This window comes from Poecilia reticulata, chromosome 3 (assembly GCF_904066995.2).
Source record: "Poecilia reticulata chromosome 3, P_reticulata-male-v2, whole genome shotgun sequence".
Taxonomy (NCBI): domain Eukaryota; kingdom Metazoa; phylum Chordata; class Actinopteri; order Cyprinodontiformes; family Poeciliidae; genus Poecilia; species Poecilia reticulata.
The window spans coordinates 2,018,398-2,041,179 of NC_088832.1; the positions used below are offsets into that span (position 1 = coordinate 2,018,398).

Genomic DNA, 22,782 nt, shown 5'->3' on the forward strand with positions numbered 1-22,782 from the left:
CAGCTTTGAGCTGGAAAAACAAGCCTGCAGAGCTTATTAGCATATTAGGCTGCATCTTCCAAATTTTTGATGGCATAACAAATGTTCACACATGATGACCTTAATTAATTTCTCAGGTTGTTTTCTGAGAAATGAGACACATTTATTTGATTGTTTTAAATCAAATAAAGTTGATTTAAAACAATCAGTGCTTCTCCATCTAAGGGCTGCTCTTCCGTTTCCTTCTTTCAGGGTGGACACCACTCGGGTGGAGTTCACCATCTCCCTCAGGGAGAACTGGTCTTTGCCCTTCTTTGCCCTGCAGGTCACTGCTGTCACTTGCTACCTCAGGCCTCAGCTCAGCGCCTTGCAGCAGGTCCAGCTCACACACAAACCGAGTCTAGATGAATAATCTCAGTTATTTAACAAAGGTCGAAGCAGAAGCAGCACAGAATAAGGTGTGTTTTTGTGTGTTTGCTCGCCAGAAAGTGATGGTATGGCTGATGTACGTGACGACATGTTGCTTCTGTCTGACGTGGCAGTTCAACCAGTTCATCCTACTGGTTCAAGCTCTCATTGTTTACATCCTGGACATCGTCGACCTCTTGACGACGACCCAGGTATGTAGGACACAGTTGCTGTGGCATCCATGACACCAACTGGTATCATCCACCCGTCCGTCCGTCCGTCCGTCCGACCGACCGACCGACCGACCGACCGGTCCATTGATCAATATAGTATCAACACAGGTGTCACAGTATCAATGAGGTGTTTGCAGTAACTAGTGACAAGCAACATAAAGTTCACTAAAAAATCCCTTTACGAATATTATATCTGTTGGATTGTTTAATTTAACAGCAGTGATGAGTTTCAGTGACACTTCTTCCGTGTGTTTCTGGGTTGTCTGCATTCACACCGTTACACTGATGTGTTAACATCTGTAATTGGCACCAAGTACACACTTTTCCTAGTGATGGTTCAACATTCTCACTTCTCCATTTTTGCTTAAAAACTTAATCTGAATATGCAGTGAGACTGATTTGAGCACAAATATCTCTGCGAGCGAACAATAATTTTTGACATGTGCATTTAAATCTCTCACAAATCTGCTGAACCCGTACTTGAGTCTGATGAACTCGTGCTCCACTTCGTCTGTCACTCCACTCTGGCGCTCCTGCTCCTTATATACGGAATGTCTGGAGGGCCAAAAAACACACAACATTTAACATGTCCTTCACGCACAAAGTATGTTTCTAATGTGCAATCAAAAGTGCCCACAACTTAAACTGTATGTAAATGAACCACATCACCAGCCAACCTCATGCGGTTGGTTTTGTCTGATTAAAGTAGTCGGATGGTAAAGAAGCAATCAGAACTAGAAAATCTAAATTCTTCACCAAGAGGCATCAATTACAAAACAAAATGTAAAAATTTAGGAAAAACAAAAGCATAACTTGAGTTTTGTATACTAACAATATGTAGTAAAGCATAAAAATATGTTTACTTTATGCATTTCAGAGCTGCTATGTAATATTTAGCATTTTTATATTGACTTTTAGAGATAGGCCCAGTCAAAGTAGCTCAAATGCCACAGTCCCTGGATCAGTCAACTCATTTAGCATTATCCATGGCATAACGTATATGGTGGGTGTTCTAAATTCACACTCCATTGTGATGCTTCATTATTAGTATTTTATTAGTAATCTGCTGCAGTCCTGTCTGGTCTGATCCAAATGTCTTCTGAAGGTGTTCAGAGGGAAGCCGGGTGTGTCCTCTCCTCAGGTCGACTCCAGGACAGAAGCCAGTCCAGGTCTGGCTGAGGTTCCTCTTTTAAGCTAAAAACTCAAAAAGCAGCTGGGCTAAATGAACCGAGAAAGAGGAACATAAGTATTCTCATGGAGGTTCTCCAGGCTTTACATTTCCCCAATAAAATCCGTCCTAATTTACATTTCACTTTAAGAGCGGTTTGGCAGCTGTGTTGACATGTGTAGCCATCCCTAAATTATTCATAGCCAAGCCAAACTTTGATTTTTACTTGTTATTTTTTTATTGGACCAGTAGTTTTCTTTTGGGCTGGAATGATGCAAACCTTGACAAGAAAAGGAAAGACAGTGAATGTAAATGCGGAGTGGCATAAACTGCAAACTGAATCCTCCATGTGATTGTGAAACCACATTGTGATTGTTAGCAGAGCTTGGCTCACACCTGGCTGTGTGTGTCTGCCCAGGTGACCACACTGTACCTGGTTCAGGTGAGCGGCCTGCTGAGCGTTTGGCTGCTGCAATTCTGCAACTCCATGATCCTGGGATCGCTGGTGCTCAGCTTCATTGTTGCAGCACTCTTCATCAGACACTGCCAGGTTAGTACGCATGTGAATCTACTCTGGATGTCAGGATGATTGAATTAATGATGAGTTAAATAGTTAATTAGATCCCGATGTTTGTTTTTCATTGCATATGCTAATGAACAAAAGTAGTTTAAGATTTTATCACAACCAGAGAGCAGAACACCGCACCACTTCTGAGTTCCTGACTCCTCTCAGACTGGATTTTGCAGAGTTTCCTTTCTTCTCTGTTATTATTCAGTGAAATGCAAACATACACAGCAACGCTTTTGTGCTCTCTGCCACTATCAGAGGTTCCTGAGATACTATTGCAATTTAGCAGGAATCCACCTAGGTGAACCTGATGTAAGTGAGCATAATTAGGAAGGTGCTTATGTCTGTTTTTCCCCCATGCACCTTTAAAAGGAGAAATTAAATCATGGCCATACTATTTGTAAAGTCTGTAATGCCACTATTTATAATGGTTCTACTGCTCACTGTAGCATAAACAGGATTGTTTTACAAACCTCAGTAAGGATTTATCATTATTCGTGCTGAATGACCAAAGATGTCGACTCGAGTTGCTCTTAAATCACAAAAGTTAAACGTAGAGATGCATTGATTGGAGTTTTCTGGCTGATCACCGGGCTTTAAAAAACCTGACATACAGATATGGATATTCTTTCTTTGTCTGAAATGTTGCTAAATATAGCAACACTGCGGTGACTGTTGTTAACCGCAGATGTGAGCTGATAGGCGAGTCTGCCAGTCAGTGAACAGGGGACTCAGAGTGTTTGGTTCACTTGACACCAAGCAGATTAACAGCAGGTTGAATGTTTGCACCCTTAAGTGAAACTATTTGTTCTATGTATGCTGCTGTTCATTTTCTGTGTTTTTGTGCCCAAACTACAAAGAAAATATTTTTACTGTAGCAATGAGTTTAAAAGAAAAAGATCTCCAGAGGAATGTGAGTTTCGGTGGGGAGGGTTGTAAGGGCAGGTTTAGAAGTGATGTGGCCCACTATGGGGTTGATTCTACCGTACATGAGCTATAGAAGTGTTTTATATTCCTCAACCAGTTGTTTTAGAGGGATCCACGCCTTAATTAGGGATCAGGGGGTCAGAACTCCTCAGCCTCCCAGGCCTGGTGAAAGGAGGATCATTGGCCCTGGGCTGACCTGTGGGTCTGATTGCTCCCATTAGCACTTCCCTGGTTAACACTCGGTGGATTGATAATAAATGCCATATTTTCTAACAAATATAAAACATGTAAGGAGTGTAATTTAAAGTCTCTGTAAAAACTGAAGGCTTTATTATCTGGCCGATTAGGTTTGAAATCAACACCATGTATTTTGTCTTGCAGTCTGCTTTGAAGACTGGAGGCCTGCTGGTTCGTCTGGCCAAAGTTCTCCTCCACAGCATCCTTGTTCTGCTGCTCGCCTTCATCATCAACTCCTTGACTAAGGTGCTCGTCTTCCTCTGCCTCCCTTCCCTCTCCTCCCCTGTGTTGTCCTCCCGTTCTCTCGTCCCTCCTCTCATCCTCTCCTCAACGCGCCTCAGACCTTCAGAGCAATGATGCAACGTTGTCCGCCCGGTTTCTGCTCCTGTTTACACTTCTGAAGGCTGATCTCTGCCCAGACGTGATGACCTTATCTGTGCTTGTGTTTACAGAAAGCGCTTCAGCTCAGATCAGACGAGCACATTTTTAAATTCATCAAGTCAAAGTTTGCCTTGGGGCCGACGAGGTATGAACACATAAAACACACAAACCTCAATCCAATGCTTGGTTTTTTGCCGAACACCTGTTCTCTAAAATCCCATTTGACTCGCATAGGCTGAGAGTATATGTACAGTCAGTGTGCTGTGGGCTTGTTACAAAACTTCCACTTGATCTAGAGTGACTACATTATTCACTAAGCACTAGTGTCATAGCACCTGCAGCGTTAATGTGTGTGAATAATAGATCGTGGGGTAAAGCCACTAGACCTCTCATCGATCAGTGTGTGTTGCCTTGTCGGGACGGCTGCTCCGGGCCAGCGAATAACACGGCTCCCAATGCAATGCTGCACAACTGGCCCTTCAATTATTCAGGAGATTGTAGAAAATGCGAGGCTCACTCCATGCTCTGCTTCACCCTCAGCTCCTCTCTCTCTCTGCCTCACTCAGACTTCTTTCTGCTCTCCCACTGTTTCGTTCTCCTGTCCTTTGAGTCCTGCTTTGCATTTGTGGGAGCACAGCTTTCAGTTTGAGGTAATTTTCCAAGCCTTTATTTATCTTGGGCTGTATATTGCAAGTAAAAAGTACTCTGAAAGAAAAAGCTGACAGTCGTATTAAAGATGAAATACAGCATCAATACTTATGCCCAAAACCAATCTGATTTGTTTTAGCATCTGGTCCAATGGAAAATGGAGTCGGATTATAAAGGCAGCAATTAGAACGTGTCAAAGTCAAGGTGACCTCACAGCCTGCTGGAGACTGAGACTGTCTGACCAAGACAAACCTCTTAGTTTGAAGCTACAGAGCAAAATGATAGAATTGTAATGAGTGAGACAGAAAGTGAGCCAAATAAAATAGAAAGCCAAAGAAATATTTTACTTGGAAAAAAAGTAGCTTACTCACCCATGATTGGCAGTCTTATTCAAGCTTATTTGCTCTGAGTTTGGATTTCTGGCATGTACTCTCACATGAATACTGGATCTCATGAGTCTGTTGGCTCATAGAGGGAAATATTGCATCGGAGTCGATGTATCAAGTAAAAATCTGGTCTAAGTGTGAAAAGTTGGACTCAAGTGGTGTGTTTTGGACCTCTGCTTCCCCAGGGTAGGACAGATGATGAGGCGCAGTTCCACCAGGTGTTTGCTAATTGGGTTCAACAGAGGCCTTTAAAATCTTCTCCTAACCACAACATATACTTCTCCAACCAATGAGTATTGAGATAGATCAAACAACATTCAAAGTAATCAAATGAAAACATGTTGAACCCCAAATGCATTTTATTTGGGGTTCAAATATTTGGGGTTCAAATAACCCTAAATGCTAATGCAATGCTAACACCAATTAGCTTTACCGGATGTGTTTCTCTGGTGCAAACCTGTTCACTTAGAGAGAGAAACTCTTCTTGCATGTATATCCGCAGAGTTTATCCACTTTAAGTCAAATTTATAGCCAATCATATATTTTGTTGAGAACATCAGGTAATATTATCTCTCCTGCAGGGACTTTGATGCCAGTCTGTATCTGTGTGAGGAGGCCTTTGGGCTGCTACCACTGGACACTGTGGAGCGCCTGGCTGGCACCCTGCTGCTGTACCCATACGTCCCCACTGTCCTGCTGCTCAGTGGCATGCTGGCAGTGGCAGTGCTGCACAACCTCAGGTACGTGATGCTCAGCGGGAAAAGTTTCAACATGAAAACAAGTTGATTTTGATTGTCCTCAATGGCTGAATGAGCTGGATAAACTGAACTATACTGAACCTCATATGGGACTATTGAGCCTCTGATGGCAACAAGTCATCCAGTATGGTTCTTAAATTTGAAGCATCTTGGATCACAGAAAGTCTCACACACAGATCCACACATCTAACACACACTGTTAGGTGTGTGGATTGTCTTACAATGTGGCCATGATCAGAAATTTTTGCTGAATAATACATCAGTTCTTTACTACCTGAATATGATCTGGTATCCCATTCTCTCTGTATGATAACCTGTGAAACAGTTCTGATTTTGTCTCTCTGGGACACTGAATATTTTCTGTTTTCTGTTGTAAACGGTTGCTTAAGTAATCAATTATTCTGACGATTAATCAAGTAATTGAATTTACAAAATTGTCCCGTTCTGTAGTAGCTGTTTAAGCTAGTAAAATAAATATGAAATAAAGATGTTTATATATCAATAATAGTACACTTGAAAAATCAAGTAGATTAATCAGGGGGGCTGCACAGTGGCGCAGTTGGTAGAACTGTTGCCTTGCAGCAAGAAGGCTCTGGGTTCGATTCCCTGCCCCAGTCTTTCTGCATGGAGTTTGCATGTTCTCCCTGTGCATACGTGGGTTTTCTCCGGGTACTCCGGTTTCCTCCCACATGTCCAAAAACATGACTGTCAGGTTAATTGGTCTGTCTAAATTGCCCCTAGGTGTGAGTGTGTGTGTGCATGGTTGTTTGTCCTGTGTGACTCTGTGTTGCCCTGCGACAGACTGACGACCTGTCCAGGGTGACCCCACCTCTTGCCCGGAACGTTAGCTGGAGATTGGCACCAGCAACCCTCCCGACCCCACTGAGGGACAAGGGTGTCAAGAAAATGGATGGATGAATGGAGATTAATCAGGGAAGAATAATTTATGTATTAGGAGTAGGTAGTGAGCAAGTGCATAAGACTGGTAGAACACTGTCATGACATAACACCTGTTATGAACATGAAGTCTTTATGAACGTGAAGGAGTCTTTATGAATATTAATGACTGTTGTCATGAAGTGCCATTTGGTAAATAATGACACTTTTATTGCAAAGTTGCTTTAAAAGTTGCATTGAAAGTGCCAGCTTTGCATTAAAATGTCATTATTTGCCAAATAATGCAAAGTTGGCACTTTTAATGGACTTTTAAAGCAAATTTGCATTAAAAGTATTATTTACTTGCCACTTCACAATAACACTCATAAATACCCACAAAGACTCCTTGATGTTCATGACAAGTGTTATGTCATATTTATGTCAGAGTCATATCAGTCCTATGCACACCCCTTCAAATGAAGTGTTACCAGAACTATTTATTGTTTATTTTTAGGCTGCTGTATGGCTGTGAATGCTTGGCACAGCAGTGGCTCAAGCACAAATATTGTTCTTGAAAAACATTCCCACTTAAAATAGGCTTTTTTAGGACTCCATATTGTTAAAAACGTAAACTGCACATAGTAGCTGCATTTAATCAAATTTTAGAATTTACTAATATTTACTGATGTTCTCATGGGACAATCAGTGGAGAAGATAAAAATAAAATTTCCGTGTATCCCATTGTGTTTACAGGTAATACTGGTATAAGAAGCTGTGTTTATAATTAATGAATCAGATGCCACTTTGTAAAATAAAGAGATATACAAGCGTGGTAGATGAGATGAGGGCTTTTGGTAGTTGAAGGAAAACCTAAAACAGAGGTCACCATGTTTTCCTCTACCCCTGGATTTCCCTCCATTCTCTGAAAAAGCAGCATCATCCACCTGCTAGCTGCCTCTCCCAGCTTCATTTGCCTGTGGTGCAAGGTGATAGGCTGCTCTCAACTAATCAAATTAGCATTTCAACTCGCCCTGCGCCACTGGACTCCTGGAATACTAACCTCACAGAACAAAGGGCTATTTGCCAATTCAGGAATTAATTTAATCCAGCATAGCCAACCTCACGTAGTCAGGGGAGCCAGATTTGATTTATATTCAAATGGAAGTTAGTGTCCGTCTGATTTGGTGCAGGAGGCCACATCGTGGGAGTAATATCATCGCCTTCAGGGCCTCGCTCTGTTTGTATGCGCGCTGACTCCTGCAGACAGAAACGGTCGTGGGTGTGCATCGTTACATGTCCACTTGCAAGCTGCTAATGAAATCTGAACAAGAGCTACTGAAATCTGAATAATCAGAACAATATCAATTCCGCCCACCTACCGTCCGTCCTGCCTCTCCTCTCCAGCGTCTGGATGTGATGTTTTATGTATTTACCGTCGGCTTTTGGTAACGTGCTTCTTTTCTGCTTTAATGTCTGGTTTTTGTTTCCCATTAGACCGAAAGGAGGTTGGGAGGAAGAGAAGAGAGCAGCTGCAGGGGGACAGGTGGAGACTTTCCGGCCAGATGTGGCCTACAACCTGCTGCACTCTGTGCTCTACGGCCTCCTGGCTTTCAGCACCATGAGGTAAACTCTGAATTGGTGAGGCAGCAGAACACGTGTACATTCACACTTCCAGGCATAGGCGCTGATTCCTGAGCACCAGTCATGCAAGCATGGCTAGCACCACTGATATACATCACTGCACCAAGTAGCAACTATAGCTAGCCACAGGCACTTTTACTAGGCATTGAGTCATATCCACAAACCCACAGTTCGATGCGGGATGAGCAGGAATCTGTCACAAAAATGTTCATAACTTTCTTCTTTATTATACGGTTTTCATAAAATGTAGCTTAAATTAAAGCTGTGAAAATTACTGTTTTGATATGTAAACTATGTATTATTCCTAGATATAACTCTATAAACGGTTTGGTTTCTGTCATTTCTTTTATACTGGATAATTAATTTATTTTTACATAATTACCACAGTAGGAAACAGAATGTTAAATACCTTATGAAAAATGTTATCTTACTTGATGACTATTGTGAATATTGGCGATGTCTTCGAACAAATGAGGAAGTTAGAGCAGTTTTTATTGTTTGTTGAACTTTAAGAAATTTCAGTGGCTGCAAATCACCACAGCTAAGGAAAAATTGCATTAAGAAACAGGTGAAGAATAGCTCAAAACCACAAGCACACCTATTACCATGGCGACCGGCTGACAACAGCTAAGACAGAGCAGAGATTAAGTTCAAGTGTATCAGGAACATCAACATTTCTCACACAAACAGAAAATTTATTTCATTACAGTTCCATGTTGTCAAGCTTAATGTTTATTTTGCAATTATTAATAAGCGGTTGCCTGGACATGAGGTGGTTGATTAGCTAGTAACTGCCCAAGAGCAGAAATATAAATCGGCGCCCCAGTCTTGCTTTCACAAAGACGCGCTTCAAGTCTTCTTTTTATTTCATAACTTAATCAGTCGTAGTCATTCACAAGTACCTCTTCAGTCCATTTCACTAAGTTGGTTAATGAGTTCCTTCAGAAGCCTTGATCAGCTCCAAGTACTTTCAGCTTTGTGCTGTTTTTTTTAATGGTAAGCGAAGACATTCACATCAAAAGTAAAGATCCTGATGGATTGTTATGGTTAATATCTATGCTCTGTGTCCATTAATATTATATTTGAAACACAACAGTTCAGAGAGGCAGCAGGAACTGTTCACCCTTCTTCACTTTTTTCTCATTATGTTGCATTCCAGACTAGTTCTAAAGCTTTTCTGTAAAAAAAATAATAATTCGACACAAAATCGAATAACATACTGAAAAAAGTGAAAAAAATGCTGGAAGCATTCTCCTACAGCATGACTGGAGTCCCACTGTGGTGGGCTTATTTTATATGAATGGGTTTTGGGTGTATTTCCTGATTCAGGTGTCCTAGATTACAGTGAGTCTTTAGGCACTTCACGTGTCAGGCCTTTCTGATGCAATGTATAGATGATGGCACTCCTCACTAAAAGGCACATGAAGGTTTGCTTCAATTTTGCTAAAAAAAAAACACCTTACTGATTATTATACCAATCTAAAATTAAATAGAACTTTCTGGAGTGAGATTAAAGCAATGTGTTTGGACAAAAGCAGGCACTTCTCATCTTAGACGTCTTCAGTAGAAACAGTTTAAAACTGGGGATGCTTTTGTGAGAGACTAGCCCTTTTTTGCAGTCAGCTAGTTATACGACTCAACTCTATACAATTTGGGTAGTTTTACATTACAATTCTTCATCATACAGTTGTGCGGTCACTGAGTCTGAAAATTTGTGCAAAGTGATCTTTTCATATTTTATTAAACCTCTTCATGCTTTACTTTACCAGGATAAAAACTCATTGACATTGAAAACCTCTTTTCAAGACAGTCCTGACCAAGAGGCAGCAATAAACACAACCCAAAAACCTACAAAGATACAAGAAAATGACAGACTCTGAAAACATGTACATGTAAGTGAATCATTCTCAAGAACTTTTAGTTAGGATGTAAAAGACCTAAACAAGATCAATTCAGTCAGTCTAGAAGTTTCTTGTAGCAAGTACTAAGAAAGGGGTATGAATGAAATCCTTCTCACTCAGTTCTGTCCAAACCGATACAAAGAATCAGCCATCTCCGTAGTATTTCTGTTGTGTTATGTTTGAATCCATACATGACACAAACATAATTATTTGGGTCTTTGTCAGACTCAGTTTCTGTTGTGAGTTTTTACAAATGCCGGGTCAAGTTTTGTGACGCAAACAGTGACTCCACCCCTTACACAATGTCAGAAAATGTCTTCTGACATTGTGTTTTTAGTTCAACTCCACATGCTTGGAAGCCCAGCGAAGTAGATTCTAGAACACTGCCTTGTACCACATAGCCACTACCAGAGAAAAACCCTTATAACAGAGTTGAGCCATGCCGAGGAGGCGCTAGTGGAAAAGGACCATAGTTTGCATAGAGTGTGGGATGCCAGCCAATTGTAGAGAAACTGAACTGAGCAATGATCCAATGCACACAGCCAAGATTACAAAGGAGTACCTTTAGCAGTGGTTTGTGAAAGTTCTTGAGTGGCCCACTCAGAGCCCAGTTCAGTCCAATTGAACATCTCGACCCATTCTGCCCAGCCAACCAGACTGAGATTGATAGCCTATACAGAGAAGAATAGAGAAAATCCCCAAAACTGATGTTCCAAGCTTGTCAGGACAAGATGACTTGAGTCTGTAATCGCTGTCAAAGGTGCTTTAACAAAAATATTAAGCCTTGGCTATGAATACTTATGCTCATATCATGTTTAAGAATTTCTGTTTGCATTACAAAAATGTCTGAAAAAAATGTTCCTTTGTTATTATGAGCTGTTTTATGAAGACCTGAGCTGAGAATTGAAACATGAGTACTGGTGGGAGTTCAAGTTTTTCTCTTAAAAAGTGTGTTAGGCAAATAATGCACAATACTGTCCAGTGTTAAACACCCAAAATTTTTGTCCCTATTTAGATGAACTATAAACACAATTTATTCGCAAATTATTCTGTGTTTTTACACACTTCTACAGTGGTAATAGTTGGATGTTACGGTGTGATTTAAATTAGATTATCTCACTTTCTCCAAGTTAAATTTTACATTCTGAATCAAACAAAACAGAAAAGCGGGTTATTGGTCCTCATCCACACAATTTGTGATCTACAACCAATGAGAGACGATTGCTCACACCCTTCTCTGTGAGGCTGACACCTGAGCCTCAGTCTATGAGGAATCTGAGCTTCTGGAACAGAAGTACCTTCAGATTCTTTGTCTGTCTGTTAATTAGATCATGAAAATGTAGCAAAATTCCAAGGTATGTATATACTTGTCTTTGCATTTGGTGAACTGTAATATTTATGACATTGAATGATAAGTTTTGTGTTTTCATCATCTTTTTAGTTATGTGAAAGCCTGAAAGCAGAGGAAAATATTTTTTTTTTCAGTTATTTAAAAAAATATCATGCTCTGATCAGTTTTACTCTCCACCCGGGACTGTCAAGTTTCTGCTTAGCATTGCAATTACTTTTCTCTTTCATCCTGCTTTATTTTAAGTTAAACTAAGTCTAGATATTAAATGATAAGCCATGCACACCAAAAGCACTCTGCTGTCAAACATACAGTGTCTGTCAAAAGCTCTTTTAAAGTGCCAGGTTTTGTGATGTAAAAATATGAAACCATGATGAATCATTTTAAAACTTTTTGCAGCTTTGATGTGACAATGTGTGATGTTCAGTCCAACTACGAAACAAACGTTAGGAGAAGAAATGTGAATACTAAAACAGATCCAATCACCTGGCTGTGTACGCACTCCGGAGTCATATTTTGATTGTCTCCAGTCTTGTTGGGTAAACAACTGCCATCAATTATAGTTAATTTGCAGTAACGTTTGGACGTTTATCTGTCAGTTTTAGTTTTATTTGTTTCATTTAACTAGAGATACAGTTTGCAGAAAGGATCCAGTTTCATTTTACAAATGCAAAAGTTGGAAAAGGGCAATAATATTGTTATTATTGATGATAATGAATAATATCTTCACCATCATCATGATATCAGTATCATGAGAATGATAAGCTTCTGTGGTTCTGTACATCAAATTTTAGTTTAGAAAAGGTTTGGTACTGAATTCTAAAGAATTATATTTTAAAACCACTTTATGAACTTTACTATAAAATCCTTCCAGTGATGTTTAATCACAATAAGGGAATTTGCATTGAGAGATTTATTATCAGTGCACTTATAAAATGAGGTTCCAATTTTGAGAGGAGTAAAAATCTTGTAGCTGTGGAAAAAAACTGTGTGTTGTGATGAGATTTACTGTCCTCCACATTGGGTCAGCACCAACTAAAATTTACCTTCTGTTACTTTCAATATGGTCATCAAGTGGAGCAGATCGCACTGGAAGAACGAAGCTGCTTTGATAAAGAGCTGTTTGTGTTTCCCTCCTCTGTTCCACCTTTAGAGGAGGGGTCAATGTTAAGTTTTGAACATCAACAAATGATGATTTCTTCATCAGGCACAAATAATGTTGCTCAAAAGTTAATGCACCGGAGAACATCAGTAACTCAAGACACCAGAGACTGAAGTCAAGGATGCTAAAATTAATGAAAAATCTAATGAAAGCAAACAGTTTATAAAACAGATTCCTGTTGCAGTCAAGGCGCTGACTTAGTTCTCACAGAACCACAGAAGCTTTTAACATGATGCAAGTTGTATTTGGAGAAAAGCGCCACGTCTGATATCAGCACGTTCTCAGACATGCTGATTACGAACGAAAGGTCAAAAGAGCAGAAAGCAGTGTCTGTCAGACAGCTGCTTTGCATTAAACAGACTTATTTCTGGATATTTCTGCACCTCTTTCAGCCTCATCCTCGACGTACCAGTGAACTTCTGTCCCATGATATCTCACCTTGTTCACTCTCCTGTTTCATCTTTCCCTTTGCTCCAAAGGCTGCTGTTGAAAAATAAGATCTGGGCCAACATTTTTTTTTTTTGCTACTAACTTTAAGCTCCCCATTTTCAACACCAGTACCTAGGTTCTGTTGCAAAGATAAAGGCTGAAGAGCTTGGAGTTCAGATTTCCATGCTGCGTTCCTACTTTTCTCTCCATGATGGGAACTCGGACTGTTTTTCTGTTTTCAGATCAGAAACTTGACTCCACTCATGTACTTTCCCACAGAATGAAATACATTTGGACAGGCCACATGTGTGCGGTCGCAGCATATGGTGTGTGTGGGACCGACCTGTGGACTCTGCTTCTCAAAGCTCTCCACTGCAACACTAAAGTTCTGGTACATACCTCTCTTTCATGTCCAAGTCTAGTTTTCTCTGTATGCTTTTATTTTTCATTTTGATTAAATATTGCACAGCTTTTATCTTTCTTTAATTTTCCAGTAAATGGGACCTCCCAGATGTGCTTCTAAGTGAAACTTTTAAATGATGTGTTGGTTTAATGTGAGTGTGACTCATACAGCTGCCCTCTGCGCCTCACCACTAGGTGTCAGTGTGGTCCTAACATGACCACAGCAGGAATTAAATTCTTGATAGTTGGAGAACAATCCTGCTCTTTCTCTCATCCCTGTCTTATGTTGTCTTACATGTTTTCCAAGAGCCGCTACGTTTCTGACTCTTCTCATTTTGTACATCTAACTTTACACCTCAGTATTTTTTGTTATCCTCTTTGTTTGCAGCTCCGGTTTATCAGATATGCAGTTCCAGTGCTGATGATTGGCTGGCTGTATTATAAGGTAGGCTGTCTTCCTGCTGCTTTATGATCGTTATCTTATTGGCAGACCCATCACTAATCCTCGGTCAGTTTGAACAGACCCTAACGAATGCTGTGAGCAAGGCTGAATCACCTGAAGGAAGAAATAAACAAAGCCTAACTTTATAAGACATTTAAACTTTAAGCAATGTAAAGTGCCTTAATTTGAACACAAGAATAAATAAGATAAATTGCTGAAGCTAAAGTTCAGTAGATGTGTTGTGTTTCCCATGTTTATTCAGTATTACCTGCTGTCGATGTGTAGTATAAGGTCACAGAGAGGGATTTCTGTCACTGTCTGACTACTTGTCTGCAGGTTGAAAATTAGGAGAAGTTTGCTTTTGCTCTCTGTTCCTAACCATTACCAGCTTAGGGAAATTCTCCTCTGTCCTGCCTTATCAGTGAATAATTTGGTTGATCTTTAGGAATACACCACTGCGACGGAGGTGTAAAAGCTTTGAGATTTTTACTTTTTTCTCTTAATATTTCCTTCAGCCAGCAGAGTATAGTCAACACAGGCAGAGATGATTCCTTTCATAGGTTTGACAACACTCAACCTGAGCTCTCCATGAAACACAGCTCTTATTTTAGGAGTTTGTTTCTTAAAGGGGCAATTTTTTGTGTTTTCCAGGCTCACAGTACCATTTTATACCACAATCAAGTAACTATGTTAACGTATGTTATTATAAAGTTAATGTATATATTAAATATGACTTAAAAGAAATGTGACTTTGTAATTTAGCTCCTTGAAATTGGGCCTCTGTCTCTTTAAAAACTCCTGCTCTTTCTGAAACTCCAACTTCAGGAAGTCATTGCAATATGGCTCCTCTAATGACGCTTTAACAAAATTTTTACCAGCATTGTTCTGAGAAGTAACTCCTATAATTAGCTCCACAGCTGCAAACATCTGGTGCAGTCCCACCAGATGTTTGCTAATTGCTACTGGCTAGTCTGAAGGAGCTGGGTGGTAGAGTTGTGGGGTGGAAGCTTGGAAACTGCCTCTTCGAGGAGGAGCTCTTGAAGGGAATCCAACCAGGCATTCTACACAGCTAAATGGTTGCCATAAAGATTAAAGGATTTCTCAACCACGCATGAAAAAAATCAAGGCAACACTGCAAGTATGTTTTTGACGAGGGAGTAACATTATAACATGCTGTACAGCTCAAAAAAGTTGATTTTACATAATGCTGCCCCTTTAACTTATGTTCAGTCCAGTCAGCTAACTTCAGCCTTGCTTGTCCTGCTCTCCTTCAAAGAGCCAGGACCAGCTCAGTGTAACTTATTGGGAAATGACCCAGGCAGGCCGACGGCCTTGGAGTCTACAGTCAGTGTGTAATTTTCCAGAATGGACAGATTGCCAGTCCGTAATGTGTGATGTAGAGCTGAACCTCTGGATTAAGCCATGAAACAGGCTGAGATTCAGCAGCAGGGAAGTCATGCGCTCTTTAGTTGTCCTTTCACTGTGGATGTTGTTATAGTACACCTATGCAACACCTCCATCTTCAGAGATTTGGTTTATGATGTTCACAAATAACCAAATTCTATGATATTCTATGTTTTTATGCTAAATTCTGTGATTCAGAGATCATGTAAATGATCCCTCTATGAAGACTGTCTTTTAAGAGGATACTGTACCAACGTTGGCGTTGAGAGCACATTGAGACTAATGTGAGAGCATATTTCTGTGAACAAAGATGAATGTAGATCTATATGTGTTTACATCTCACATACTCTCGTTACACTTGGCTGAGTGTCTGCGCTGTAACTTGATCAAATGAATGTAATGGACCACATAATCACAGACAGGTCTTTTTCAGCCAGTCAAAGTAACAACCAATCACAAACAGCAAATCAAAATCCCACATCAGGCTGCAGACATTATTGAACAAAATGGTGAATTTAAGAAAGCACAAGAAAATGTAATACAAAACAAACTTAGATTCATTACCCTAACAATATTATTAAAGCACACAAATAGTTATTGTTGTCCATTTAGATAATATTCCTTTTTATTTATTTTGCTTTTAAGTGTAACCAGCATTACTTAGCTTGTTGTAAGATCCACAGGCTGATTACTTAATTAGTATTTTATCAAAGTGTAAAAAGTAATATTTTTTATTTTCTTTGTAATTTTTGGTGTTTGCCTTTTTTACAACTCAATAGTTGGTGTTCAACTATTTTCAATAATGTTATCCGGTTACACATATTTCATGTCATATTTTTTAATTTCCTGTCAACTTTGAACCTTTTTTTATGCAAAGACCTGGTGAGGTGCTGGTGGACTGCCCAAACACCCTGACCACCAGGCTTAACTAGTTTTCTGATTGAAACCCTGACAGTTTCTTTACTGTCCAGTAGGCCCACATTTCTCTATTGGAAAGGCATTTCATTGGCTTTAGAAATAATCAACATTTCAAAGAAATTTGATTTTAATTATCTGTAAGCGATAATCACCAAATTAGCAGATATAAAAACCTAAAATGCGTAATGAGTTGATATAACATTTGTACTTTAAAGGTTTACTTTTTGGAATTAAATTGCTGGTGTCAATAACTTTTTGAGGATGTTCTAATCAGTTGAGATGCACCTCTTTCAATCAGTGCAGTTTTAAGTGTGAATAGGTTTGTTGTACTTTGTGTCTTAATGAAGGTAAACCCATGGCTTTCTATCTCTCCTCCTTCTTCCTCTTCTCCTCTTTTTCTCCCTCTGTAGTTCTGGCCTAAGCTGATGGAGGAGCTATCAGAGCTGAGGGAGTTCTATGATCCAGACACAGTGGAGCTGATGACCTGGATTAGGTACTTACACACATGCTCACACATGCACCCAAATTTACAGATCTGGAGCACCCATTATATTGATGCAAATTTGATTAGCTTGTTTCGCTAGATCAAGCTTCGCTTCGCCTGATGTCCTTGATTAGTGTGAGTGTGTTCGTGTGTGTGCGTGCGTTTGTGCGTGCGTGTGTGAGTGTGTGATGCCTGTTTGTGGGGGAGTCTGGCTGATGAGTGATGAGAGACGATGGGTCGCCATGAATAAGACATAGGAGTGCTGGAAGGAGCCTAGCTGCTGGAGAAGCTCTAACCCACCTCGGGGTCTCTGGGGCTGGGCTTGAAGAAGATCAACCTGATGGGAGCAGAAGCAGCGCTCTGATTTGGAGTGGCCCCATGCTGTTGCTCTGTATTTTGGAGCTCTAACACATACATTGTATTGCAGAAATATTAATTGTTCTTAAACTTTTCCATCTTATATCATTTTATTACAAGATTCTGTAATAGGCTTTGCAAAATAGTGAAGAGTTGTGTACCGGAAGAAATTTTGCTAATTTGTGGCCTGAAAATAGAGCTGCAAGTCTTTAAAGGTGACTTTCAACAGTGGGTATTTTTTTTCTCCAGAATTGAGCCCTTTTGGTTGTATAGTTTGTTTGTTATGTGCGTTTAAAATGGCGCCTGAAACCCGGGATGTTTATGTAGACTGAGTCCCCTGACACTGAGTGGTTTCTTCTCCAACAGGAGTGCTGCTGCAGTCTGGAGACAATGGTCTCTGTCCACGACAACAGTAGAGTCCAGAAAGCTAATAAAAACTGGGGATTGAGACTCGTTTAGCTCTACGCCTGGTTTACACAGCGAGCTTTTAAAATTGTTGGCTGATTTTCAAAGCCCGGGAGACCCCAGACATATCAGATGTCAGACAGGAAATCTCGTAAAACCTCTCGAGATCAAACGTGAGTTAAGACTAACCAAATATGACCGACTGAGAAGAAGCAATGGCGATAAGTTTGTGGAGGTGAAAGTGTTTCCGTCGCCTCGCTTTCTAATTGGCTACATGTCACATTCAACAGGCTGTGTGCTCCTTTGTCCTCTGGAAACACCACACATACAATATCTGGAAAGCTTCATAGTGTAGCTTCTGTATTGATTGAGCTGTCTCATTACATAAATCATAAAATCAGATCCAATCATTACAACTTCAACAGAGTCCATTGCTTCAAGGAAACAATTGTTTCTCAATAGCCAAGGATCTGGACCCTCTGTATGAAGCCAAGCCTAGAACCAAAACTTCTTTTACCAAACTACTTCTGTGGTAATGCTAAAAACTGTGGGTATTAATGCATTTTGGTTTATGGGTTGTGGAGTTAAAATAGACAGTAGTTAGTGTTTTTATTGGGGGTCTCAGACAGTTGAGGTCCCTAACTATCTGGGGTCCACTGTAAAGACTTTGCTAAGGCGCTTGCAGTTGGATTTTTTTAGCACCCAATGGGTGTTGTTTTGATTAAAATCACTGTTTTAACAGGTACCTCTATTACTTACTGTTCTGCTAGATGAAGGGATGAGGATTCAGGTTGAATTGGTGCTGGGGTGAGTAGTAGGAAGTACTTATTGGGTATGGATTATCCCCAGGTCAGAAACCTGTCAGTGCTGCTGAAAACATGAACTGAGAACAGAAACAAACTGATTTATTCACAGCTTGACTTATGCAATGTGTAGGAAAAGATGAAACATGTGAACTTAAAATTGGATTCCTTACTAGAATCTTAGTGAATGTCTATTGACTATTTTAGATGATGTATCAAAATCTTCTGAACTTGAAAAGATAAGTTTTTCTACTGTTTCATGAAGACATTGTTGAACTGAGAAAAATATTTGTAGCAGATGTCTATCTATGAAACCTCTTTTTTTCAGTCAATTTCATTTGGGTCATATTGTTGGAGATGACGGCAGGGTAGGGCCCTGAATTATTAAAGCTGCTCCTAATCATATACCTCCCCAGTGTGCATGTTATTTAAAAGAAACCCCACGCTCCTTCAGCTCTCAGGTTTTTCTAACCAGGACATAATAAAGATAAAATAAAACATCTGGTCCATGTAAGACTTGAAATGGGTTGAAATATGGACTCAGATGAACAACTATTCTGTACATGACACTTTTAATTATTCATTTAACAAAAACCAGGCCAAAATGCAAATCCATGTCTCAAATTCGCTAGTCGCTTTCATAGGAAAATGGTCCACCGGACCGTCGGTGCTCCTCCAGACCCGTGTCACGTACGTTTGGCCATCTGTACCACACCATGAGGGTCAGTACAGTCCCCCCGGTCATCCAGAGGCAGGCCACTTTTCTGAGTCTACACAAACTTTTCTTGACTGTAAATGTGTGATGATTAGCTCCTAACCAAGAGGTGGCACCAAGGGAACAATGGGCCAAGAAGAGAATTAGTAACACCAAAGCCGGGGAAAGAAATTGGGCAAGAGAATGTGTGAGACAAATGTTGATAGCTTTATTTGGTCCGATTTTTCTCTTGGGAACTCTGCAACATAAAACTGGGTTGAAGTTCAAGTAAGTAAGAAGTCTTTTAAAGGGGTAGCATTATGTATTTTCCATCCAAATAGTGCCATTTTATAGCACAATCAAGTAACTGAAATGGTTTTTGTGCGTTCCTGCCGTCTTTCTTTCATTGTTATTCTCAATTAGGGATGCAGCTAACAATTATTTTAGCACTTGATTATTCTGACAATTGATTGACAAATCAGATAGAAAAACTGGCATGTTCTACAGTATTTTAATTTAAGCACTTCAGCCTTTCTGAATATAAAATTGGAAATTAATTCCAAGGTGCAAATAAACAAATAATTCAATAATTTTTAAAATCATATATTTTCTTTTGCCTAAAATACAATAAGGAAGCATTCTATTAGTGAAATTGAACCAGGTGAAGGTAAAACTGTGTTACTAGAGGTGTTTTGGATGAAACATATTTTAATAAATGAAGTTCGAAATGTATACATATTTTATATAGTTTTGGCTTAATTTCTGTTCTATGTTGTTTTTCAGTAAATTATCATTTGTTGAGTCTGTACATGACTAACAATCAATTACTAATTTAGTTGATAATTACTTCAATTATTGATTCATCGTGATTAATCGTTTCAGCTGTACTCTTAATAATCCTTCCGTCTTGCTATCAAGCTTGTGGCGTCCTCTTCATCACGCAGCAGTCCAGCCTTTCGAAACACTTTGGTAAAAGCCGTATGTTAGCCACATCGCCATTTTCAAGCCATGTGAATAAAATAGTGGCTGTAGAAATGACAGTGGCACAGGAGTTGGAGGTGTCAGATTTTGTAGAATCCCTTGAATTGTAAAGAAATTTCCTCGTGAACTGGGAGGTTTTTTTTTCATTAGCCCAGGGTAACACTCTCCTGTTGAACAGAACCCATCAAACTGGACCAGGTTGATGTGTTTCTAATAGATTATCATTTGCTTTCTCCAGGACTCCTGAGTTATTGATGTGTATTATGTCCACCCAGGCAGTGGGCTAAAAGAAAAAAAAAAGATCGTTTTGATCTAATCCAATTAGACAAATAGTGGAATGGCACAGCGACTGAAGGACATGGATATTAAGGCAGCAGAAGAAGAGGTCTTCACTGCGAATGTAAATGTCTGTGTGACATGGGTTCCCTTTCCTCTCAGATAATCCTGTCAGGCTGTGGGGATTTGAGGCTGCCTCACGGTTACCTCGGCGGGGGCTGAGAGCAGGGGGCAGCGCTAAGCTTCTTGCTGCTGCGCTAATTACATTCCAGATGAGAGCGTTAAAATAGGGGGGGTGCATAAAGGGGCTCGAGTTAAACTGTGTTCTCTTAGTGAACTGAGGCAGTTTAGTTTTACACGGAAGGTTCATAATGACGAGCGAGAACAAGGACAGACTCGTGCAAACAGCAGCTAGCATGGTTTATGACCAGATGGTGTGTTTATGGAAAGCTGTTAGGAACTCATTGCTGTAATTGTAGCTGCAGGGGGTTTAATGTAGCTGTATATGAAATGAGGAGAGCAATATAGGTTCCTGCAGTTCAACCAGACTGAAAAACGGGGTTATACATTAAACGCCAGTAATGGTTGGGCAGTGGAATAAGCAGCTGGAAGGAATGATCCGATTCAGATGTACCGTATTTAGATCTACACGCATACCCCCAATGAGGGTTTAATTGAGTTAATCTGCAAAATTCTGATGTCTAAAACAGACATCAGAGGGCAGAAGTAGTGATGGTGTTACAGGCAGATCCCGGAGTCTCTGACAGTTGATGAATTGTTGTCATCCAAACTATCATTATGTGTTTGTACTTTTGAAAATTTCTATATTCGTTCATTATTAAACCCCTTCCAGAGTCTACAAATAGAAGAAAAAAGATGAGAAATATATAGCAAACACAACGGCGCGTACATGAGAATGACTGACACTGTAAGACCCTCCCACTAGCTCTGATTGGTTGCTTTGTACCAGCAGCAGTGTATTTCTGCAGATGGCAGTAGGACCACAGGGAGGAGGAACAGGAGCTCAATTATCTGTCTCATACTGTACTGTCAGGACATGGTGACAGTTTTAGCAAATATGTAAAAAAAAAAAAATAAAAAAATAAAAAAAAATAATAATAATAATAATAATTATATATATATATATATATATATATATATATATATATATATATATATATATATATATATATATATATATATAATTTTTTTTTTTTTTGTAAATTACTTTCTGCAGATTTAATTGTTGCCCACTGAATACTTTCTCTTTTTAAAATGTTTTGAAACCGGTAAATCCTAGTAGATCAGCAGTTTGTGAAGACCTCAGACTGACCTCTGAGTCCTCTGGTTCCAACAAACACAACATGTTTAAAGTCACTCAAACCCCAATTGTTCCCATTCATACGGTTTAGTTGAACGTACACTGGTTGTGTCTGGCCCAAATGCATTGCTGCAATGTGATTGGTTGATTCACGTTTTGCGAGTGATCAGGTGTACCTAATAAAGTGGATACAGAGTGTATAATGCAGCTTTTAGGCCAAAGAACATTTCTAAACAGATTTTAATCAGTTTGTGCAATCTTGCCAACTTGTGTCAAGTACAATCGACATTTAATAAATACTGAAGACTTGAAGTACCCTCAGTCTCAGGCTGTTTTCTCCAACTCAAAAAATGATTTTCAATTAATCAGTAAATAAGAACACTCAGGTAAAGTGCACACTTGTTATATAAAATCCAGTTTATGAAAGAAGAAAAAAAAGAAAAGAAATCTGCATCTGCTCAAGAGCAATGAGCAAAACCTGCCCTATCAAACGCATCTCTTCATGTCTTTGCTTACAATTATTTGAAAAAGTGTTCACTCCATTGAACTTTGTCACAGTTTGTAATGGAAAAGTCACACATTTCTTTGTATTTTAATAGAATTCAATGTCATAGACAAACAAGCAGGGCATAAATGTAGAGAAGGGAAAGATTACAGCATTTAAAATGTTCTAAGGTATTTTAGGCTGATAACCCCATATAACATTCAGTGCGAAAATGTAGACTTCACTCAATTAGTTAATAGTGAAACATGTTGGCAGCAACATCATGCTGTGGGGATTCTGTTCCTTCACCAGGGACAGCAAAGGCTGAACACAGGATAATCCTTGGAAGAAAACCTGTTAGAGGCTGCAGTAGCTGTAGACCTGGGCGCAGGTTCACCTTCCAACAGGACAGCAACCCTGAACACACCACCAAAGCTCAAATAATGGGTTGAGATGACAGCATATTTACATGGCCTGGCCAAAGTCTAGACATGAATCTAGTTGATAATCAGTGGTGACTTCTGGGTACGGCAGGGAGGACACGTGATGGAGTACTCTCAGTTCGGTCTTGGATTTTCTCAAAGTCAAGTTTATGTTAAAGCAAAGCGAAAATCTGTAAGACCATAATTAAAAAGAACAATGACTTTGACTTGACCTTGACTCAGGCAGTGGCGTAACCAGAAAACTTTCATAGTGGTGGCCAACAACTGATTGGCTCCAGAGCCACTTCAGAGCACAACATCTGTATTTTCAAAATGATT

The 22,782-nt window shown here is 39.7% G+C and overlaps 1 protein-coding gene across 2 annotated transcripts in view; it reads left to right on the plus strand.

Moving 5' to 3' along the window:
• The window catches only part of dpy19l3 (dpy-19 like C-mannosyltransferase 3), a 56,630-nt gene that overhangs the window by 13,359 nt on the left and 20,489 nt on the right, over positions 1-22,782 (plus strand). For both annotated transcript variants that reach the window (XM_008404908.3, XM_008404907.3), the window contains 10 exons: positions 232-355; positions 465-599; positions 2,207-2,338; positions 3,665-3,766; positions 3,973-4,046; positions 5,517-5,675; positions 8,064-8,192; positions 13,330-13,441; positions 13,841-13,897; positions 16,627-16,709. In XM_008404908.3, coding sequence (XP_008403130.2) covers positions 232-355; positions 465-599; positions 2,207-2,338; positions 3,665-3,766; positions 3,973-4,046; positions 5,517-5,675; positions 8,064-8,192; positions 13,330-13,441; positions 13,841-13,897; positions 16,627-16,709 — 1,107 coding nt within the window. The remainder of the gene's footprint in view (positions 1-231; positions 356-464; positions 600-2,206; positions 2,339-3,664; positions 3,767-3,972; positions 4,047-5,516; positions 5,676-8,063; positions 8,193-13,329; positions 13,442-13,840; positions 13,898-16,626; positions 16,710-22,782) is intronic.